The sequence below is a fragment of the Magnolia sinica genome, chromosome 15, assembly GCF_029962835.1.
Source record: "Magnolia sinica isolate HGM2019 chromosome 15, MsV1, whole genome shotgun sequence".
NCBI lineage: Eukaryota > Viridiplantae > Streptophyta > Magnoliopsida > Magnoliales > Magnoliaceae > Magnolia > Magnolia sinica.
The window spans coordinates 12,823,923-12,839,924 of NC_080587.1; the positions used below are offsets into that span (position 1 = coordinate 12,823,923).

Genomic DNA, 16,002 nt, shown 5'->3' on the forward strand with positions numbered 1-16,002 from the left:
CTCAGAGCTGCCATCATATGCAGCTAACTTAGGGGCCAGCATGATCTATGTAAGACATCCACGCGCACTTCATTTGGTGGGCCCCCTCTAGGTTATAGGATATCCCAAAATTCAGCCGTATCAGGACTTCAAATTAATCAAAACTCGGTGAAATCGTGCTAAAATATCTAAAACAAATAGGGCCCATCTGAGTTTTAGATACCTCATCCAAGCAGTACAAACACAATGCATGTACTAGATGTGTGAACCATATCTCAGTGGGCCTTATAAACGCGCGACATGAAGATTTCAATGGGTTAGTATCGACTCTCAACTGTTGTCTGTAATGTGGGCCACCTAAGTCATGAATTAGCCAGATTTTTATGCTCCTTATACCTTCATGGAAAGTCGCATCTAATTAATTCGATGGATGTCCTACATAGATCATCATGAAACTCTCACAACTTTAACTTTATAAGAAGCTGGCGAGGGTGGTTAGTGCCATTTTCTTCAACGCCCGTGCGCCTGGTGTTTTTGCAGCGAAAACTCCACCTTTAGAAGAAAATGGCAAAAGTGCCACTACGAGGTAGACCTCATGGTAGCTTCTCTATTCACAAATTAGAGCCCATATGATAAGCGAATCTAGTGATCTAAGCCCTTTAATTTTTGGTGATACTATAAAGAAGCTATGATCCAATAATTAAGCTTTAATGATGATCCTATTCTTGATTTTTAGTGTGAATAATTAAGCTAAATTAGGGCCAAGCTGAGCGATCTAGTCATCTAAACCCTTTATTTTTTTGGTGATACTATAAAGAAGCTATGGTCCAATAATTAAGCTTTAATAATGATTTTGATGCTTGATTTTAGGATGAACCATGAATCGGTCTTATTTCAATGTTCTGAATCTATCTACAAATAATTATATATATAATCATATATATATATATATATATATATATATATATATATATATATATATATATATATATATATAATTATATATATAATCATACTTTCAGCTTAATTTTCTTACAGCTTGCGATATAAAACAGTAATTACAGCATGGATGGTTCAGATCCCAGAAATACTCAGTATGCATGTCCAAATCTAATGTAGAACGTGTCACAGATATGTTCCTAACATGGTTGGGCCAAAAGAAGGTGGACCATAAATTGACTGTAACTTTTGATCTAGGTATCGTTACGAGGGGCACAACCTATCAGTAAATCCAGGTATCGTTACAAGGCGCATAGCCTATCAGTAAATTCGGGTATCGTTACGGGGTGCACAACCTACAATCTTTACTGAAACGGGTCATCCAATATTGTGAACCGACCCACTTTACAGGCCATCTGAGGTGAACTGACCCACAAAGTGGGTCGCATCTGTCTATTTCGTTAGAAAACGCGCACTTTCAGCTCAAAAATGATTTTTTTTTTTTTTTTTTTTAATTACTATTTCCAGTAATTCCGAATTTTTTAATATTTTTCTATTTTTAGAGTTTTAGATTTTCTTTCTTTTTAAAAATAACTTGTAATTATGCTAGGACTCTTCTAGCAAAGTTTATTTGGAATTTTTATTTTTAGAAATTAGGTTTTAGAAGAGTTTTGGTAGAATTATGATTTTTATAAGAGTTAGAATTTTGCTTTTTTTGGTAATTATTAATTTTGAGTTTTTGTTTCTATATTAATGGTGTAATAGGGACATACATAGTAAACAAGTATCCATTAATGAAATTTTGATTTCTAGAATTACTTCTAACTTCTATCTTCACTAGTGGATTCAAGCTTCTCTGTGAGCAGTTCAGAGAAGCGACCCCTGAGGAAGACGGTGCTTAACCTCAACACATCCTTCAAGCCAAAAATGGCGGTGATCTTGAGTCTTGATGTACTGAAGACAAACTTCAACGCATCGCTGTGGAATTGAACACCAAGGTGCGTGTGAATTTTGAATTGTAATTATTAAGTTCATGAAGCGTGAGAATCCAAACTGTGATTTGGTTTGCTTCCTTATGTGGCCCACACAATAGGGAAGGTGTAAAATCATACCCAAGACCTCTAAATTCACCTAGTTTGTCCCACATGAATCTTGGAATGTCTTGGGTTTTGGGAATCCATTGATCCTTGTGTTGCACGTCAGGTGAAAGGATCGGATGAGTATGGTAGGCCCCATGCACAATTTAGACGATTTTAATAGTGGGAGGACTCCCATCTCAACAGTTTCCCATGGGGATTGGATGAGCATGGTAGACCCCATGGACAATTTAGACGATTTTAATAGTGGGTGGACTCCCATCTCAACAGGTTTCCCATGGTGTAGCCCACCTAAGTGTTGTCAGCCTGATTTTTGGTCCCGGTCCAAATACAGGGTGTTGGACCTGATGGATAGGGTGCATGCACCATATACCAGCGGGGATTGCCTAGATCTGTGACTATGGACCCACCGTGATGTATTTGTTTTATACCTACCATTTTGCCAAATCATTTCAGGTCATGAGCCCAAAAATGAAGCAGATCCAAATCTTTGGTGGACCACACCACAGGAAGCATTGGTGATCGAGAGCTAACCACTGAAAACTTTGTGGAGCCCACTGTAATGTTTATTTGCCATCCAACCTGTTGATAAGGTCACGCAGACCTGGGTGAAAGGAAAACATAAATATCAGCTTGATCTAAAAATTGTGGCCCAGTGGGCCCCACATGGAGCACTTGTATAATAGCTTATTCTACAAGGACCCGCAGAGGAACCAACCTCTAATCAACATCATCATCTAGGCCTTATCCCAACCAACCGGTCTGCTACTCCAAAATGATCATTTTGGGGTACCTCTTAGACAAAACTCATTAAGTAATTTCTAATTTCCCAAGAATTAAAAAAATAAAATGCATGAAATGGTCCAACCTAATATCAAAGAAATTGAATCTCTGAAGAAATATACACTGAAACTGTGGTGTCTCCAAAAAAAAAAAAGACCCAAAATCTCATGTTTGATGATTACACATGTTTAGTATGTGTGTGGGAGGCCCAGGCCATTCATCAGGTGCCGCGACCCAACTGATCCAATAGTCAGGTCAGTTCCACTTCCACTGAAAACATGGATGAATAAACAGACTTGACCAATTGGGAAGTCCACATTCAAGCCCGTCTGGTAATTGGACTGATTTTCAGTGCATGCCACATACATGGAGAGGCCCATTCAATCAGCAGCTGAAATCTTTCACTCATAAAGTGAGTACTGAAACTCTGATAAACATATCTTGACCAAGCGGTAAGAGTTAGTTCACAGCTCGACGTCTGGTATGCCCAAGAAGGCATAGCTTGGATCGCCTGATCCGAGTGACGGAATATACTCAGATCCTCTGACATGCACGCTGAAGCAAGCTGCAACAAACACAGCAAAAAAGAAATAATGGGTGCCAAATAAACATTTCTTAGGCTAATATATATTAGGACTTTAAACGCTTTAATATATTTTTTTTTAAGGCTCATGCATGCTTACAATCCCTTTTCCATTTGTGTTTGATGGACACCTTCTTTATGAATACTATTCCATCCTAATGATGAAGAGGTTTGCTATTACAATAGGATATGTCTGGACTTCAGCCTGTTGGGACTGGGGTTCTTTACAATGAGCCAAAACATTTTATATGATGGGCCTCACCGTGGATGGGGGTACCTAATAAAACTCTTAGATTGAAATATTTCAGCCCTTTGATTTTTCAAAGGTTACGGAATTGTCCATATTCAAACGAAATAGTAGACTGATCAAAGGGTTAAAATATTACAACCTACTTTTTTTTGTTTATTTTTTTACTTTTTAAATTTTTGTTTGGCTATCCCACCAAGGTTAGGCCATCATATAAATGGTTTGGATCATGGATTGATGAGCCCAGATCCGAAGGCTAAAGTCCAGGCATATGCTATAGCGATACATCAGGATGTATTCTAGCAAATCTCAGTAAGGAATGCATTTGTTTAGCATACATGAGAGTTGCCCATTCATGTTTCTGACTTGAATCTAATGCATGAGTATGCCAGCCCCACATGCATCCATCTCCAAATGCACCCTTACGCAGCAACATACCAACCTAGCAAGAGTGGGACATCCGTGCAATGCATAAGGCGGTCCCCACTGTACATATGATCAAACGCAAAGTCAGGCCAGTTCGCTCATCCAGTGGGCTCATGTAGTTGAATGTGGACCGTTAGTTTTTATTAAATCAACCAATATTTTCATATAGGGATGGCCAACCCAATGTGGTCCAGCACATCCACTCAAGCCAGACATCAGCTCATGCATCACACAAAGAGGGCCAGGATGGACCACATGGTGCAGATTCCACATTAATGGAATCAGATTAGACTACGAGGTCCACATGTCCAATCGAATGAAGATCAATGTCCTATGCATCAAGTGGTTAATAAATTATTTCTTGTATACCAACCATATGGCCATATGGTTGTATATTTTGACAGTTTTAGTTGAAATAGATTTTCTAGAGGTATTAAATACCTCTATACAACAACTGGTTACCCTATTAATATGTATATTCAACAATATAGCAGAAGATAGCCATGCGACTGCATTAAGGGTTACACCAGCCGTAGGCATGTACACCCATCTGGCTCTATACAAAGCCTCGAAAGGCTTGTGTATAAAAGGAGTTCCAATCAAATTTGGACTCTTCAATTGTTGTTTACAGTTTCACTCTTTAGAACACTTTTTTAATTAGCAATATCACTTCTTTAATTAGCAATCTGAATAGGAAGAGACCACTTTATGTGGATCATTAGGCTTTTGTCTTCGGAAGATGATATGTTGGAGCCAGAAGAACCGGGAATATGGCAGGGTTATGCATCACTCAGACGTCCCACACTTGCTAGAATTTATACAGACCATACCATACATACCCATGACACATGAGATCTAAGTTCTTCAATTTGATGCATCAGGTCACCTTATGAACCGCTCATATGTCCCAGAAATTTGCCTGATGAACATCTGTAGTGCATGTGATGAGGTGCCTAGATAGAGGTGCATTAGAAAGCTAAACCTCTGCAGTGTGCTCATGAAAGATGAGTGCAGAAACTGATAGACAGAAGAATGAGAGAAAGAAATACCATTTTCTATCTTTACCACACTTTGAAGCATGGTTTCCATTTTCTTCTTCATCTCAGAGCTGTCGTCCATGATTGGGGCAAGAAGGGTTAGTTCCCTGTATATGTTGCGTACGAAACTGCATATCATCTCAGCATATTCACGTTCGCCATCTGATATTCGGCCAATGGCAAGTCTCATTAGCTCTCCCGTCAAGTCCCCAACCTAAACCAAAAAATAAAAAATAAGAATATAAAGGAATTTACTTCCTATAAGATAAAACTAATCGTCATTGCAAGGACAGAAAACCGATGCCCACAAAAGTACAATGGATGCTTACAAGAGAAGGATTCTGAATCCTAATCTCCCCTATATGCCATTATGGCACATATGTGAGAGATTGAAGACATTCATTAGGTGGACCATACTGAGTACACATTGTGGCAAAAGAAACAAACTGATACGGTCATTTAAGGTGGGTACATGTATCACAGAAGTGGGTCGCTAAAACCAATCAATAGCCCACATTCAATATACATGTGTGATGGTCAGACCACCTGATTTTTTTACCACAACAATATACACCTGATGAATGGGCATTGAAATCACATATATGCCACATTGGCATAGCTTACGAGAGATTTGAATTAATACTCTTGTAAGTAGTCGTAGCTAGGCTCAAAAGCGATAGCGCCGTACCCCTAGTAGATAGTCAATGACATTTATCTGCAAGGGCTCGAGGGATGGATCACTCAGCGGCAACAAACTAGCATTGATATCGGCAAGGTTCAACAGTGTCCCATTCTTACAAAAGTTATAGAATGTTGCAGCTTCAACATATTCCTGAACCTAAGAGGTCAAATGCAAAGAACAGATGTAAGATTTTAGTTCCAAGAAGGCCAAAATCCAACTGGTTGGGCCACAAGTTATGGTCCAGCCAGCAGATAACTTCCAAAGTTTCATTTGCATGTGAAACCTAACCCGTCTGCCAAGTTGGATCCATCATGAGGTTCACCTGGTGCAAATTTCAGTGATATCCGCTTATTGAGTGGACCACACTTGTATTGTGCTATTTATCAATGGCTAGGCATTGTTTTTGTGTGGCCCACCTGATGAGTAATGGGGCAGATTTTTCTGCAATAGGTGATCCAAATGGAGGAGCCAACCTATTGACAGGGTTGGATACACATTCATATGATAGGATGGAAGTTACCTACTGGCTGGACCGTAACTTGTGGTCCAACCAGTTGGACTTGAGATCTTCTCTTTAATTATCTTAGTTTATAGCAACATGGGTTTGAAGGTGTTACCCCAGGAGAATAAGCCCGTCTGAGCTTCCAAAAATCAGTCCCTTCCAATTCCTTAACTAATTTCGACATATATAGATCATTCACGGCAGTGAGATCTTTTCCTGCCTTCTCCAAAATGTCTTCTTTATTATCTTTACCGATCCTGTTATTAAGAGAATTCAAGTAATTAAAAAGAAAGTTTTTTTGCTGATAATTGACAATATTTACTGATTAGATACGAAGCATATAACAAAAAGACATCAACAAGAGCTAGAGAATTGCATATGACTAAAGTCGGATAAACTACAATGGACGACCATCATATACATAGGACTATACAAATCTATGCATATCAATGTGCATATTGATGCATTCAACACACAATTAAAGAAAAACACTCTCATCGCATGCGTTTATTACCTGTTCTATGCAAGTGTTGTCCCCACCATACATGTCAAACATGTATGTGATCAGGACCATTGATCTGATGCAACACCATGTGGATGGGTTATAGGCCAAGATTCATAATGATAGGACACTTTATACAAATAGAATTGTTGTATTTTTTTTTCAATTGAATGAGGACAATTGCACCTTTTTTACATTAATTGTCCCTTTTGGCTACTGGCCAAATTCCAAACATAGTCCAATCCCTTGCTCTTTGAACACCACCCATCCATGTGATGGCTCACCAAATCAACAATCCTGGTCACTAGAAACAAATGCCAGGAACTGAACTAAAAATGGAACCATAATGACAACATAAAAATATCAAAGGCCATTATGCAAATTCGCTTGCCTGTGGACTTGAAAAATGACTTTTTTGCTGTTAATTGTCACATCACGACTTGCCTTCACGACCCTCTCCCGCTTCTCGTTCTACAGTATGTACAGATCAATGAAGATATGTCTATGTAAATCCAAATTCAGTAATGTAATAAGTGGGTATTGCTAGTAATTTCATCAGAATCATATTTACCAAGCATTATTTCGGTTTTCATCAAGTCATAGCAGCTTGAGGAAATAGAGATATTTCCTATATTTAATATATGAGATTTTCTCTTAGAAGTGGTTGCTTTGGTTCTTTTCGGCCAAAAGAGGTGCCAATGTTTTGTATATAAATAAAATAGGTTTTAAAGAGTGAAATATTACTTCCCCGTCCTTCCCATACATGGCAGCCTACACGAGTTTTATCTTGGGATGAAAATACCACTTTTAGATAGAAAATACCACTCCATGTGCAGAAGCCACCAAGGGTTTAAAGGAAACCCCTCCATGGAATGCCCCAGAGATTGGTGCGAAAAGAGATGGAAGAGTTGAAACACGGCACCCACATGAACATGGTACACATGCACCCAATGTTTCCACAAGTTGTCATCTGTGCCAAACCTACAAAGTCATTTTCTAAGCAAAGTAGTATTCATATTTTGTGGACTTGAGCAATATGATAAACATTCCTCAATCTTTATGTTTGCAAACTTTATCCTATTCCGATAGATGAAGCTTGTGCTTTTCCTCTGCACCTTGCTAGAGAAATTCTCTTTGGATCCTTTCCAATCTTTGGATAACAATTGCAAGGCACTAGAAAAGGGACATGAGGTAGATGGACATGTTAACTAGAGCCGGTTTAATAAGGGTAATAAGCCCCCCAAGTGATAAGTGTCCTCTCTTCCAACCTAGCAATTTCCTTTCCACCCTCTCAACCACCATGCTCAAGAGATGTTCCAACAGCTTTCCAACACACAATCGAAGAGCAAGTTACAAGGCAAGAATTCTCCCCACTATGCACCCAAAACTTACAGGCTCTTTTATGACTTATGAGGGCATCCCGAGCCTCAGCCATCTCATATTCTATGACATAATCTTCATGATGACCTTCTAGAGATTTCCCTATTCCCTTCACCTTTTAGAAGATCTTCTTCTTTCCCTTCTTGCCCGTCAGTCCCAAAATCCCTATCATATTTCACCAAGCAATGGGTTCACCAGTTCCCTCCTACCCAATTGCTTCTTTCAGGAAGGTTCATCTTCTCTTCCCCCTTCTTAGCATGTTCCCATCTTCCAGATGGCGAAGAAGCACCATGACATCAAAATCACATCGCCAACAAAACATGCCCATTAAGTAGCCTATTCTCGACAGTGTCTTTTATCAACTCGACTTTCTCCCTCTCAAAACCTAAAGCCAACGCTCCAACGCTAACCCAAGGTTTTTTTTCATATAAAGGATGCCACTAACCCAAAGGTTGATTTTGACCTAACATAAAACCTGTTGACTTAACTAGACGTTGATTTGCTTATCCTAATAGGACTTGAAGGCAAGCTATTGCCAAGGATTAGCAAAGCTGGATCTAGATTGAGCTCTAACATTCCAACAAGATTGTTTAGGTGGATCACTTGCAAAATGATGGTTAGATTAGGTTCTATTGTAGATTTCGCTTCTTGCAACAAGACTAGGGAGGGACATATTATGTTACAAGAGAGAAACCGACACTCACCCTTTGCTTACCAAGCCCAGGTTTGGAGGATTCAAAAGGGAAAGTTCCTGAGCAAGATTTGGTCTCGTCATTGAGGCACCACCCGTCTCGTCTTGCTTGAATTAGAGTCTCCGGAGCAGGCCTCACAAGGGAGACCCTCCAAAGATTCAAGAACAGAGCAACCTGCTACCTGGAACAGGAGACAACCGACTGCCCATGACTTCTTGTTAGAGGGATAAAGCCTTCGACATTACTGAAATGCTTTCTGACATGAGAATGTTAATTGGCATGTAAGACGAGCTAGGCACATGGAAACTACCAAGTTGGGAACTCAATGGGAACACAAAGAGAGTGAATTTTGAATTTCTACCATCCTGGGGAACCATCACAACACAAGGATTTTGTTGGTGGGCCTACAAGTTTGTTTGGAAGAGAGAGAGAGAGAGAGAGAGAGAGAGAGAGAGAGAGAGAGAGAGTATCACTGAACACCTAATCTAATCCCATATGACATGAAGAGAAAGGGGTGGTAGGGGTCGAAATACTGTCGATTCTCACTACTGATATCTATAGGTATTGTCACCAAAAAGTATCTTGATCGCCCCAGGGAGGTAGAGGGGGTTGGGATTTTGAATTTCAACGAAGAATTTCCTACCAAGTGTCCTTAACATTTAGAATTGTTGTCCTGCAGTCCAATTCCCATGCTTTGTTGCCAATCTTGAACTTGTCCAGTGAAACCCTATGATTAGCCCTACGGGATTCCACTACACTTCAACATCTTAATCAGGTTGGAACAACACACCATTGAAGACATTGATCTCGGGAGCTTCATTAACCGTGACATGGGCCTCAAACAAACCATCTTGATCAAGAGGATCTTCATTCGTTGTTATGTTCTCACAGAAACTGGAACAAGGTTCACCTATTGAGGCATTTAATTCATACTTCATTTTTCCTTTAATGATGAAGCTATGCTCTTCGATCCGCAGCAAAATGCTCCTCAATCACAAAGTAGTGCATTATATATTTCACCATTTCAATCAATGCCAATCTTGGATCAATCTCTTCCACGGTTCCACCACACTATTGCATCCACCCAAGGTGGATCTCATCTCGGGAGCCCTAAAAACTCGATGGATGTTTTTTCACCTCACACATTGCCTTTGATTCTTCCCCAATTCTTATGTCTTGACCACAACTAAAGAGAAGGTGGCAAGAACAAAACCACAAGTTAATAAGGTCATTTTCATCATTGCTGATTTTACTAAAGCGAAGGGCATTTTTGTCATTATTTGGGACCCAAAAAAAAAAAATCCATCTTCATTTGCCCACTTCAACTCTCTCACTCCCCCTTCTCATAGTCGAGGCTACTTCAGAACCATGTCTCAGTTGACCTAATTTCGGGACAATGGAACCACAACTTGGCCTGACTCAAACAAGCGACATATCATTATACAGGACGAACTGAACTGACTAGAGGGTGTTTCTTGTATCTAAGGCGCAAGTTAGACAAGTTTCCTATGAGAACCGGAGTCCTATCGGACGATACTTTAAACCAAGATGGGAAGGAAAATGTCCTAATCCACCTATTTGTACATACAGGGCCCAATGTTTGAAGATCCAAACCATTATCCGAAGGAACTCACAACGGATGGGTGATGCCCAAACAAACTTGCATCTCAAGCAACTCCGACCTCGAATTCGAATCATACAACCAGAAAAACATACTGGGGAATTATCCATCAATGGTTGGGCCCATCATATAAATGGATTGGATCACTCACATGGTCCCCAATTTTTCAAAGTAGACGCATCAGGACCTCTAATTCCTCAACCCCACCATAATAACGTTCATGCCATTCCATTGCCATTGGTGTTATATCTTCATTTCCTAAAATACCCCTACAAAAAAAAAAAAAATCTAAAAATACCAGCTGGTTGAGGTAATCTGCGTATTTCTGGAATCCGTCTATGGAGGAATCTGTAGTCATTCTTCTTGGTTTCTTCACCGAGGGCAGAACTGATGAATCTGCAACTGTAGAGAGAGAGAATGGAATGAGAATGGCATTGAGAAGGAAATGAAGAGGTCATACTACCAGATGCAGTAGAGATGTTTGATGTAAATAGATGGAAAAATCAGGGTCATTACTGGAAGGGGCGTGCTCCAGCGGTACAGGGAAGATGTGGGACTCACGTGATGTATTCATGAGATCCCACTCGTCCATCAGATGATTTGCCTCACATCATCCCTCGGTCCCAAAAATCGACCCAAACGAAAACTGAGGTGGGCCGCAGCACAGGGGACGAGTTGAGCCGTGTTGTGTACACGGAATCCAGGCCGTCCAGACCCTTCGTTTGCCCTGGATGAAGAGTCGAGAAAAAAATAAGGCTGTTCTGCAACTTAGATTGGCCCGGTGACATCAGGGAACGTATCTGATGGACGGGTTGGATTGATAAGTAGACAAGGTGGGACCCACTTCTTCCATCTACCACTGGACCGCACTTCTTACTGGAAAAATCACATCAAGAGAGAGAGAGGTGTTCTTTCTTACGTTGATGGAGGCGAGGGGTTTTGGCAGCCATGACAAATGAGAGCCTTTGGAAGGCCGAGGAGCTGAAGAACATCAATCTCTCCCCTAATTTTATTTTTATTTTTCCAACGGTTTTAAGCAATCGATATGTCACGTGCAATGCACGTGGAGACGAGGCGGCGGGTTGCGACTTGCGAGAAGCAGGGGAGAGGGGCGAGAGGACCGATCGGGTGAGGGACGCGGATTGCGTCCTACCCCCGCTCGGACGGACGGCAGGGCTCTGTGGGGCCCACCGTGATGTAAGTGTCTTATCCACTCCGTTCATCGTTTTTCGCATATCATTTTAAGGCATAAACCAAAAAATGAGGCAGGTACAGGCTTAAGTGGATCACAAATTGGGGATTGAACGTCCACCATTAAAAACTTCTCACGAGCTGGAGAAGTTTCGGATCAGGCTGATATTTGTTTTTTCACTTCATCCACGTTTACATGACCTTATGAATAGGTTGGATGGTTAAAATAAACATCACGGTGGCCTTTAGAAAGGTTTCAACGGTGGGTGTCATTATCATCATAGCTTCCTTTGCTGTGGTTACGGAGCCAGGGGCGTTCTTCATTTTTAAGATCCCCGTTTAAAATGACCTGATAAAGGCGATGAACAAAGTGGATAAAACACTTATATCAAGATAGACCTCATAGAGCTCTACCAAACGGATTACCATTCAAGCAAGGGTAGGACGCAATCCGCTCCAAGGCGGTCAAGAGTATGGATGCAGATTGCGACTTCCTCGGACAATAATTCATCCATACATGGCTCTGTGGGGGCCACTGTGATGTAAGTGTTTTATCCATGCCGTTAAAAAAGGGACAGAGCTTAAGTGGACCACAAAGTGGGAATTTAATGTCCACCATTAAAAGCTTATCGGCAGTTGGAGAAGTTTTGGATCAAGCTAATATTTGTTTTTTTCACTTCACTCATGTCTACATGACCTTATCGGATGATAAAAAAAAAACATCACGGTGGCCCTTAAAAAGGTTTCAACGGTGGGTGTCATTATCACTGCAGATTCCTCCGGTGTGGTCCACTGGATCTGTGGACCTACTTCAATTTTACATACATCACGATGGACCCCACAAATCCCTGCTCGGACGGATTACCGTCCGAACAGGGGTAGGACGCAATCCGCATCCGAGTATTAAAGCACTCACACGAGGACGCGGATTGTGTCCTATCCGTTCACGCAAGGCTCTGTGGGGCCCACCGTAATGTAAGTGTTTTATCCACGCTGTTCATCGCCTTTATCAGGTCATTCTAATGCATGATCTTAAAAATGAAGAAGGCCCACAGCTCCGGTCAGTATTTCCCTGATCGTGGAAGCGGATTGGCTGGTGTAGCACATACCCTGGCGTGGGGTACGAAGACCACCACTGACTCTCCTCCATTTCCGTGTTGTACAAGCGGTTCAAAGGAGATCAAAGTTACATAGCCCCAGGAAAATATATTTATATATCTACACTTTCATTCATTTGAAAAAATCATTTTAGATCTTGAACCCAAAAATGATTAATTTCCAAGACTCAAGTGAACCACATCACAAATATCAATGGAACAATGTTTATCACTGCTAAAACATTTGTATGCCACCGTAATGTTTACTTTCCATCCTATGTATTCATATGATCACACAGTAGGATGAAGAGAAAGAACAAATATCATATTGATCCAAAATTTATGTGACCTCGGTAAGGGTTTTAATGGCATGCGTTCTATCCCTCACCACTTCTTACAGTGTGGTTCACTTGATTTTTTGATCTGTCTTATTCATCGGATCAAGCCTTACGAGCTCACCAAGTGGACAGATGGTTTGGATATAATTCATATCTTATAATGGGACCCACTGACCTTGGTGATGTAAACACACCAGCCAATCCGCTTCCATTGACCGTGGGCCAACCTTGATGAATGCGATGTGTATTCGGAGGTAGATTGGCCGGTGTATCACACCACCCATCAGGATAGTCTGTTGATGTCACCAAGTTATGTGCGTCCCATCATGAGGTATGTGTTATATCTAAATTATCTTTCCATTTTGCAAGCTTTCTCAAGGCTTGAACTCGAAAATAAGACGAACCTAAATATCAAATTAATCACATTGATCAAATCGACCACATTGCAAAAAGTAGCAGAGGATTGAAGGTCTATCACTGAAAGCCACGGAAGTTATGGATCAAAATGGTATTTGTTTTTCCTCTCCATCTGTCTGCATGACCTTGTAAACAGATTTGTTACCGCAGACCCATGGTGTGAGAATCAATGCTCCGAACAGATGTGGATGGAAAATAAATGTTATAGTACGGTGTACTATGTTTTAAAATTGAGAATCATTGTGGTGTGGTCCACTTGAGTTTTGGATATGACTCTCTTTTAGACTTATCATCTGTAATGATCTCCAAAAACTGATGAACGGGGTAGATATAATAAATACATCATTGTGGGCCTACGTAACTTTGATCTCCTTTGAACAGTTCGTACAACTCAGTGCTCGAGGAGTGTCAGCGCTCGACTTCGCACGACACGTACCCACATCAGCCAGGTCGGTGGTGTGTACACCAGCCCATCGACTTCCTGTATATCCACGCCGTTGAAATGCCACTTCACCCTTGATGACTGCTGTCTTACATTAAAGCATGTGATACTGTATAGTATAGGTTTCGGAACTTAAAAGGAGGTTTTACACATGATCTCACATTGCCATGGTGTACAGGTGTAGCGCACCTGAGTCTTGGATATGGTTAATTTCTGAGATGTACAGTGAAATTTACAAGAATGGCATGATCAACAGATTGGATTCCACACGCACAACACGAGGGCACCAAAGAGCTCTGGGTTTTACCCTCTGCGCACCACACCTGTTGTAGGGAATTTCTAGAGTGGGCGCGGCTTCGGTGATCCCTATCTGTGGGGCCCACGGTGATGTATATGCCTTACATTCACGCTGTCCATCCGTTTTGAAAGCTCCTTTTAAGGAATGACTTCCAAAAGCGAAGCAATTCGAAATCTAAGGTAAACCACACCACACGAAACTGATGATTGACCGTTAAAAACTTCTCGTGGGTCATCGAAGTTTTGGATCAAGCTCATATTTATGTGCTCCCTTCATTCATGTCTCTGTGACATAATCATTTCTGTTGGATGGCAAATAAATATTCGGGTGCTCCCAAGAAGTTTGTAAGGGTGAGTATTCAATCACCACCTTTTCCTGTGGTGTGGTCCACCTAAGATTTATATCAACCTAAAATGAGCTGTGAAAACAGATGGACGGCATGGATGTAAGGCGCATAAATCACGGTGGCCCAAAAGATCCACCGGCATCCTATACGTCAATCCAGAGATCCCCAACGCTGTTTGGCTGGTGACTCGAGCAGGGTGTCAAGGTTTTATCTCCACACCATGATGCATGTGTTTTATCCGTATACGTTTTCCCGGCTTATTTCATATCCAAATAGAGCTGGGAATGACCCGACTCGATCCAGTGGATCGGACTCAACCCAAACCGAATGTCAGGGTCTAGTTCGGATCGAGTAAACCGACCTGATCCGAATTCTGACCGAGTCAAGTTCGGGTTACATAGTAATCCGATCCGACCCGATCCAAAATCCGATCCGGTCGGATCCGAAACCTAACTCGGACCGGAATTGAGTATTATATATACAAAACAAAAAAAAAAACAAAAAAAAAACAAAAAAATTACTCATTTCCCTCTCTACCCTAACCCTAGCAGTCGGCCGCCGCACCCAACCCGATCTCGACGTCCCCTACTCTGACACCCATATGGCTTCGAGCTCCTCCTCTCTCTCTCTCCTCCACTCGTCCGTACAGCAGCACCCGTCCAGCTTCGAGCTCCTCCTCCTCCTCCTCCTCTCTCCCTCTCCTCCATTTGTCCGCACAGCAGCACCCGTCCAACTTTGAGTTCCTCCTCTCTCCTCCACTCATCCGCACAGTAGCACCGATTCGGCCACCCAGACCATTCTCAAGCTCGATTTTTCAAGTATTTATTTATTTATTATTATTTTAATTAAAATGGATGGCTCTAATCGACCTAGCCCACTATGTTGCATCTGGGCCGATCCGAATCATACCTAACTTGATTCGACTTAGTTTCTCTGACTGAGTCAGGCTCGGTTCGGGTCAGCCCAGCAAAGAATCAGTTCGGATAGAGTCAAGCCCACTGGACTCGGTCCCGAGTCAGGTCGAGTTCAGGTCAAAGTTTTCACAATACCGGATTGAGTCCAGTTGGACCTAACTTGGTCCGACTCAACTCAATGCCCACCTCTATATCCAACGCTCAAGTGACAAATGTTTATTTTTATTATTATTATTTTATTTTTTTAAATTTTTATTTTTTTTACGGCTTATTTCATATCCAAAGCTCAAGCGGACCACACCATAGAAAAATAGTGGAGATTAAATAGGAATCATTGAAAACTTTTTTGAACCTATTGACATTTCATTTGCCATCCAACCTATCCATAGTCATATTAACCCTATATGAAAGGAAAAGACAAAGATCAACCTGATCCAAAACTTCTGTAGCGCTCAATCCCCACTATATCCGCTTGAACTTTGGACCTGC

The 16,002-nt window shown here is 41.3% G+C and overlaps 1 protein-coding gene across 3 annotated transcripts; it reads right to left on the bottom strand.

Annotated features, from left to right (window-relative positions):
• Positions 1–2,963: 2,963 nt before the first annotated feature.
• Positions 2,964–11,544, bottom strand: LOC131227312 (uncharacterized). Of its 3 annotated transcripts, none has more exons than XM_058223085.1 (7): positions 11,390–11,543; positions 10,769–10,872; positions 7,169–7,248; positions 6,391–6,532; positions 5,780–5,929; positions 5,104–5,305; positions 2,964–3,363 (listed from the first exon to the last, which is right to left on the bottom strand). In XM_058223085.1, the coding sequence occupies exons 1-7, from the start codon at positions 11,460–11,462 to the stop codon at positions 3,263–3,265; spliced, it is 852 nt and encodes a 283-aa protein (XP_058079068.1). In that variant the 5' UTR covers positions 11,463–11,543; the 3' UTR covers positions 2,964–3,262. The 3 variants fall into 3 exon arrangements, with proteins under 3 accessions (XP_058079068.1, XP_058079070.1, XP_058079069.1); XM_058223087.1 differs by lacking the exon at positions 11,390–11,543 and adding an exon at positions 10,987–11,345; XM_058223086.1 differs by lacking the exon at positions 5,780–5,929 and having other exon boundaries at positions 11,390–11,544.
• Positions 11,545–16,002: the final 4,458 nt, after the last annotated feature.

Excerpts from the sequence above, each read along its gene's own strand:
- LOC131227312 (XM_058223087.1), bottom strand. The coding sequence starts at position 11,062 with ATGGACGAGTGGGATCTCATGAATACATCACGTGAGTCCCACATCTTC. Across the intron at positions 10,873-10,986 it reads GCTGGAGCACGCCCCTTCCA|TTGCAGATTCATCAGTTCTG; the intron begins GTAATGACCCTG and ends CTCTCTCTACAG. Across the intron at positions 5,306-5,779 it reads TCATTGACTATCTACTAGGG|GTTGGGGACTTGACGGGAGA; the intron begins GTACGGCGCTAT and ends TTTTTGGTTTAG.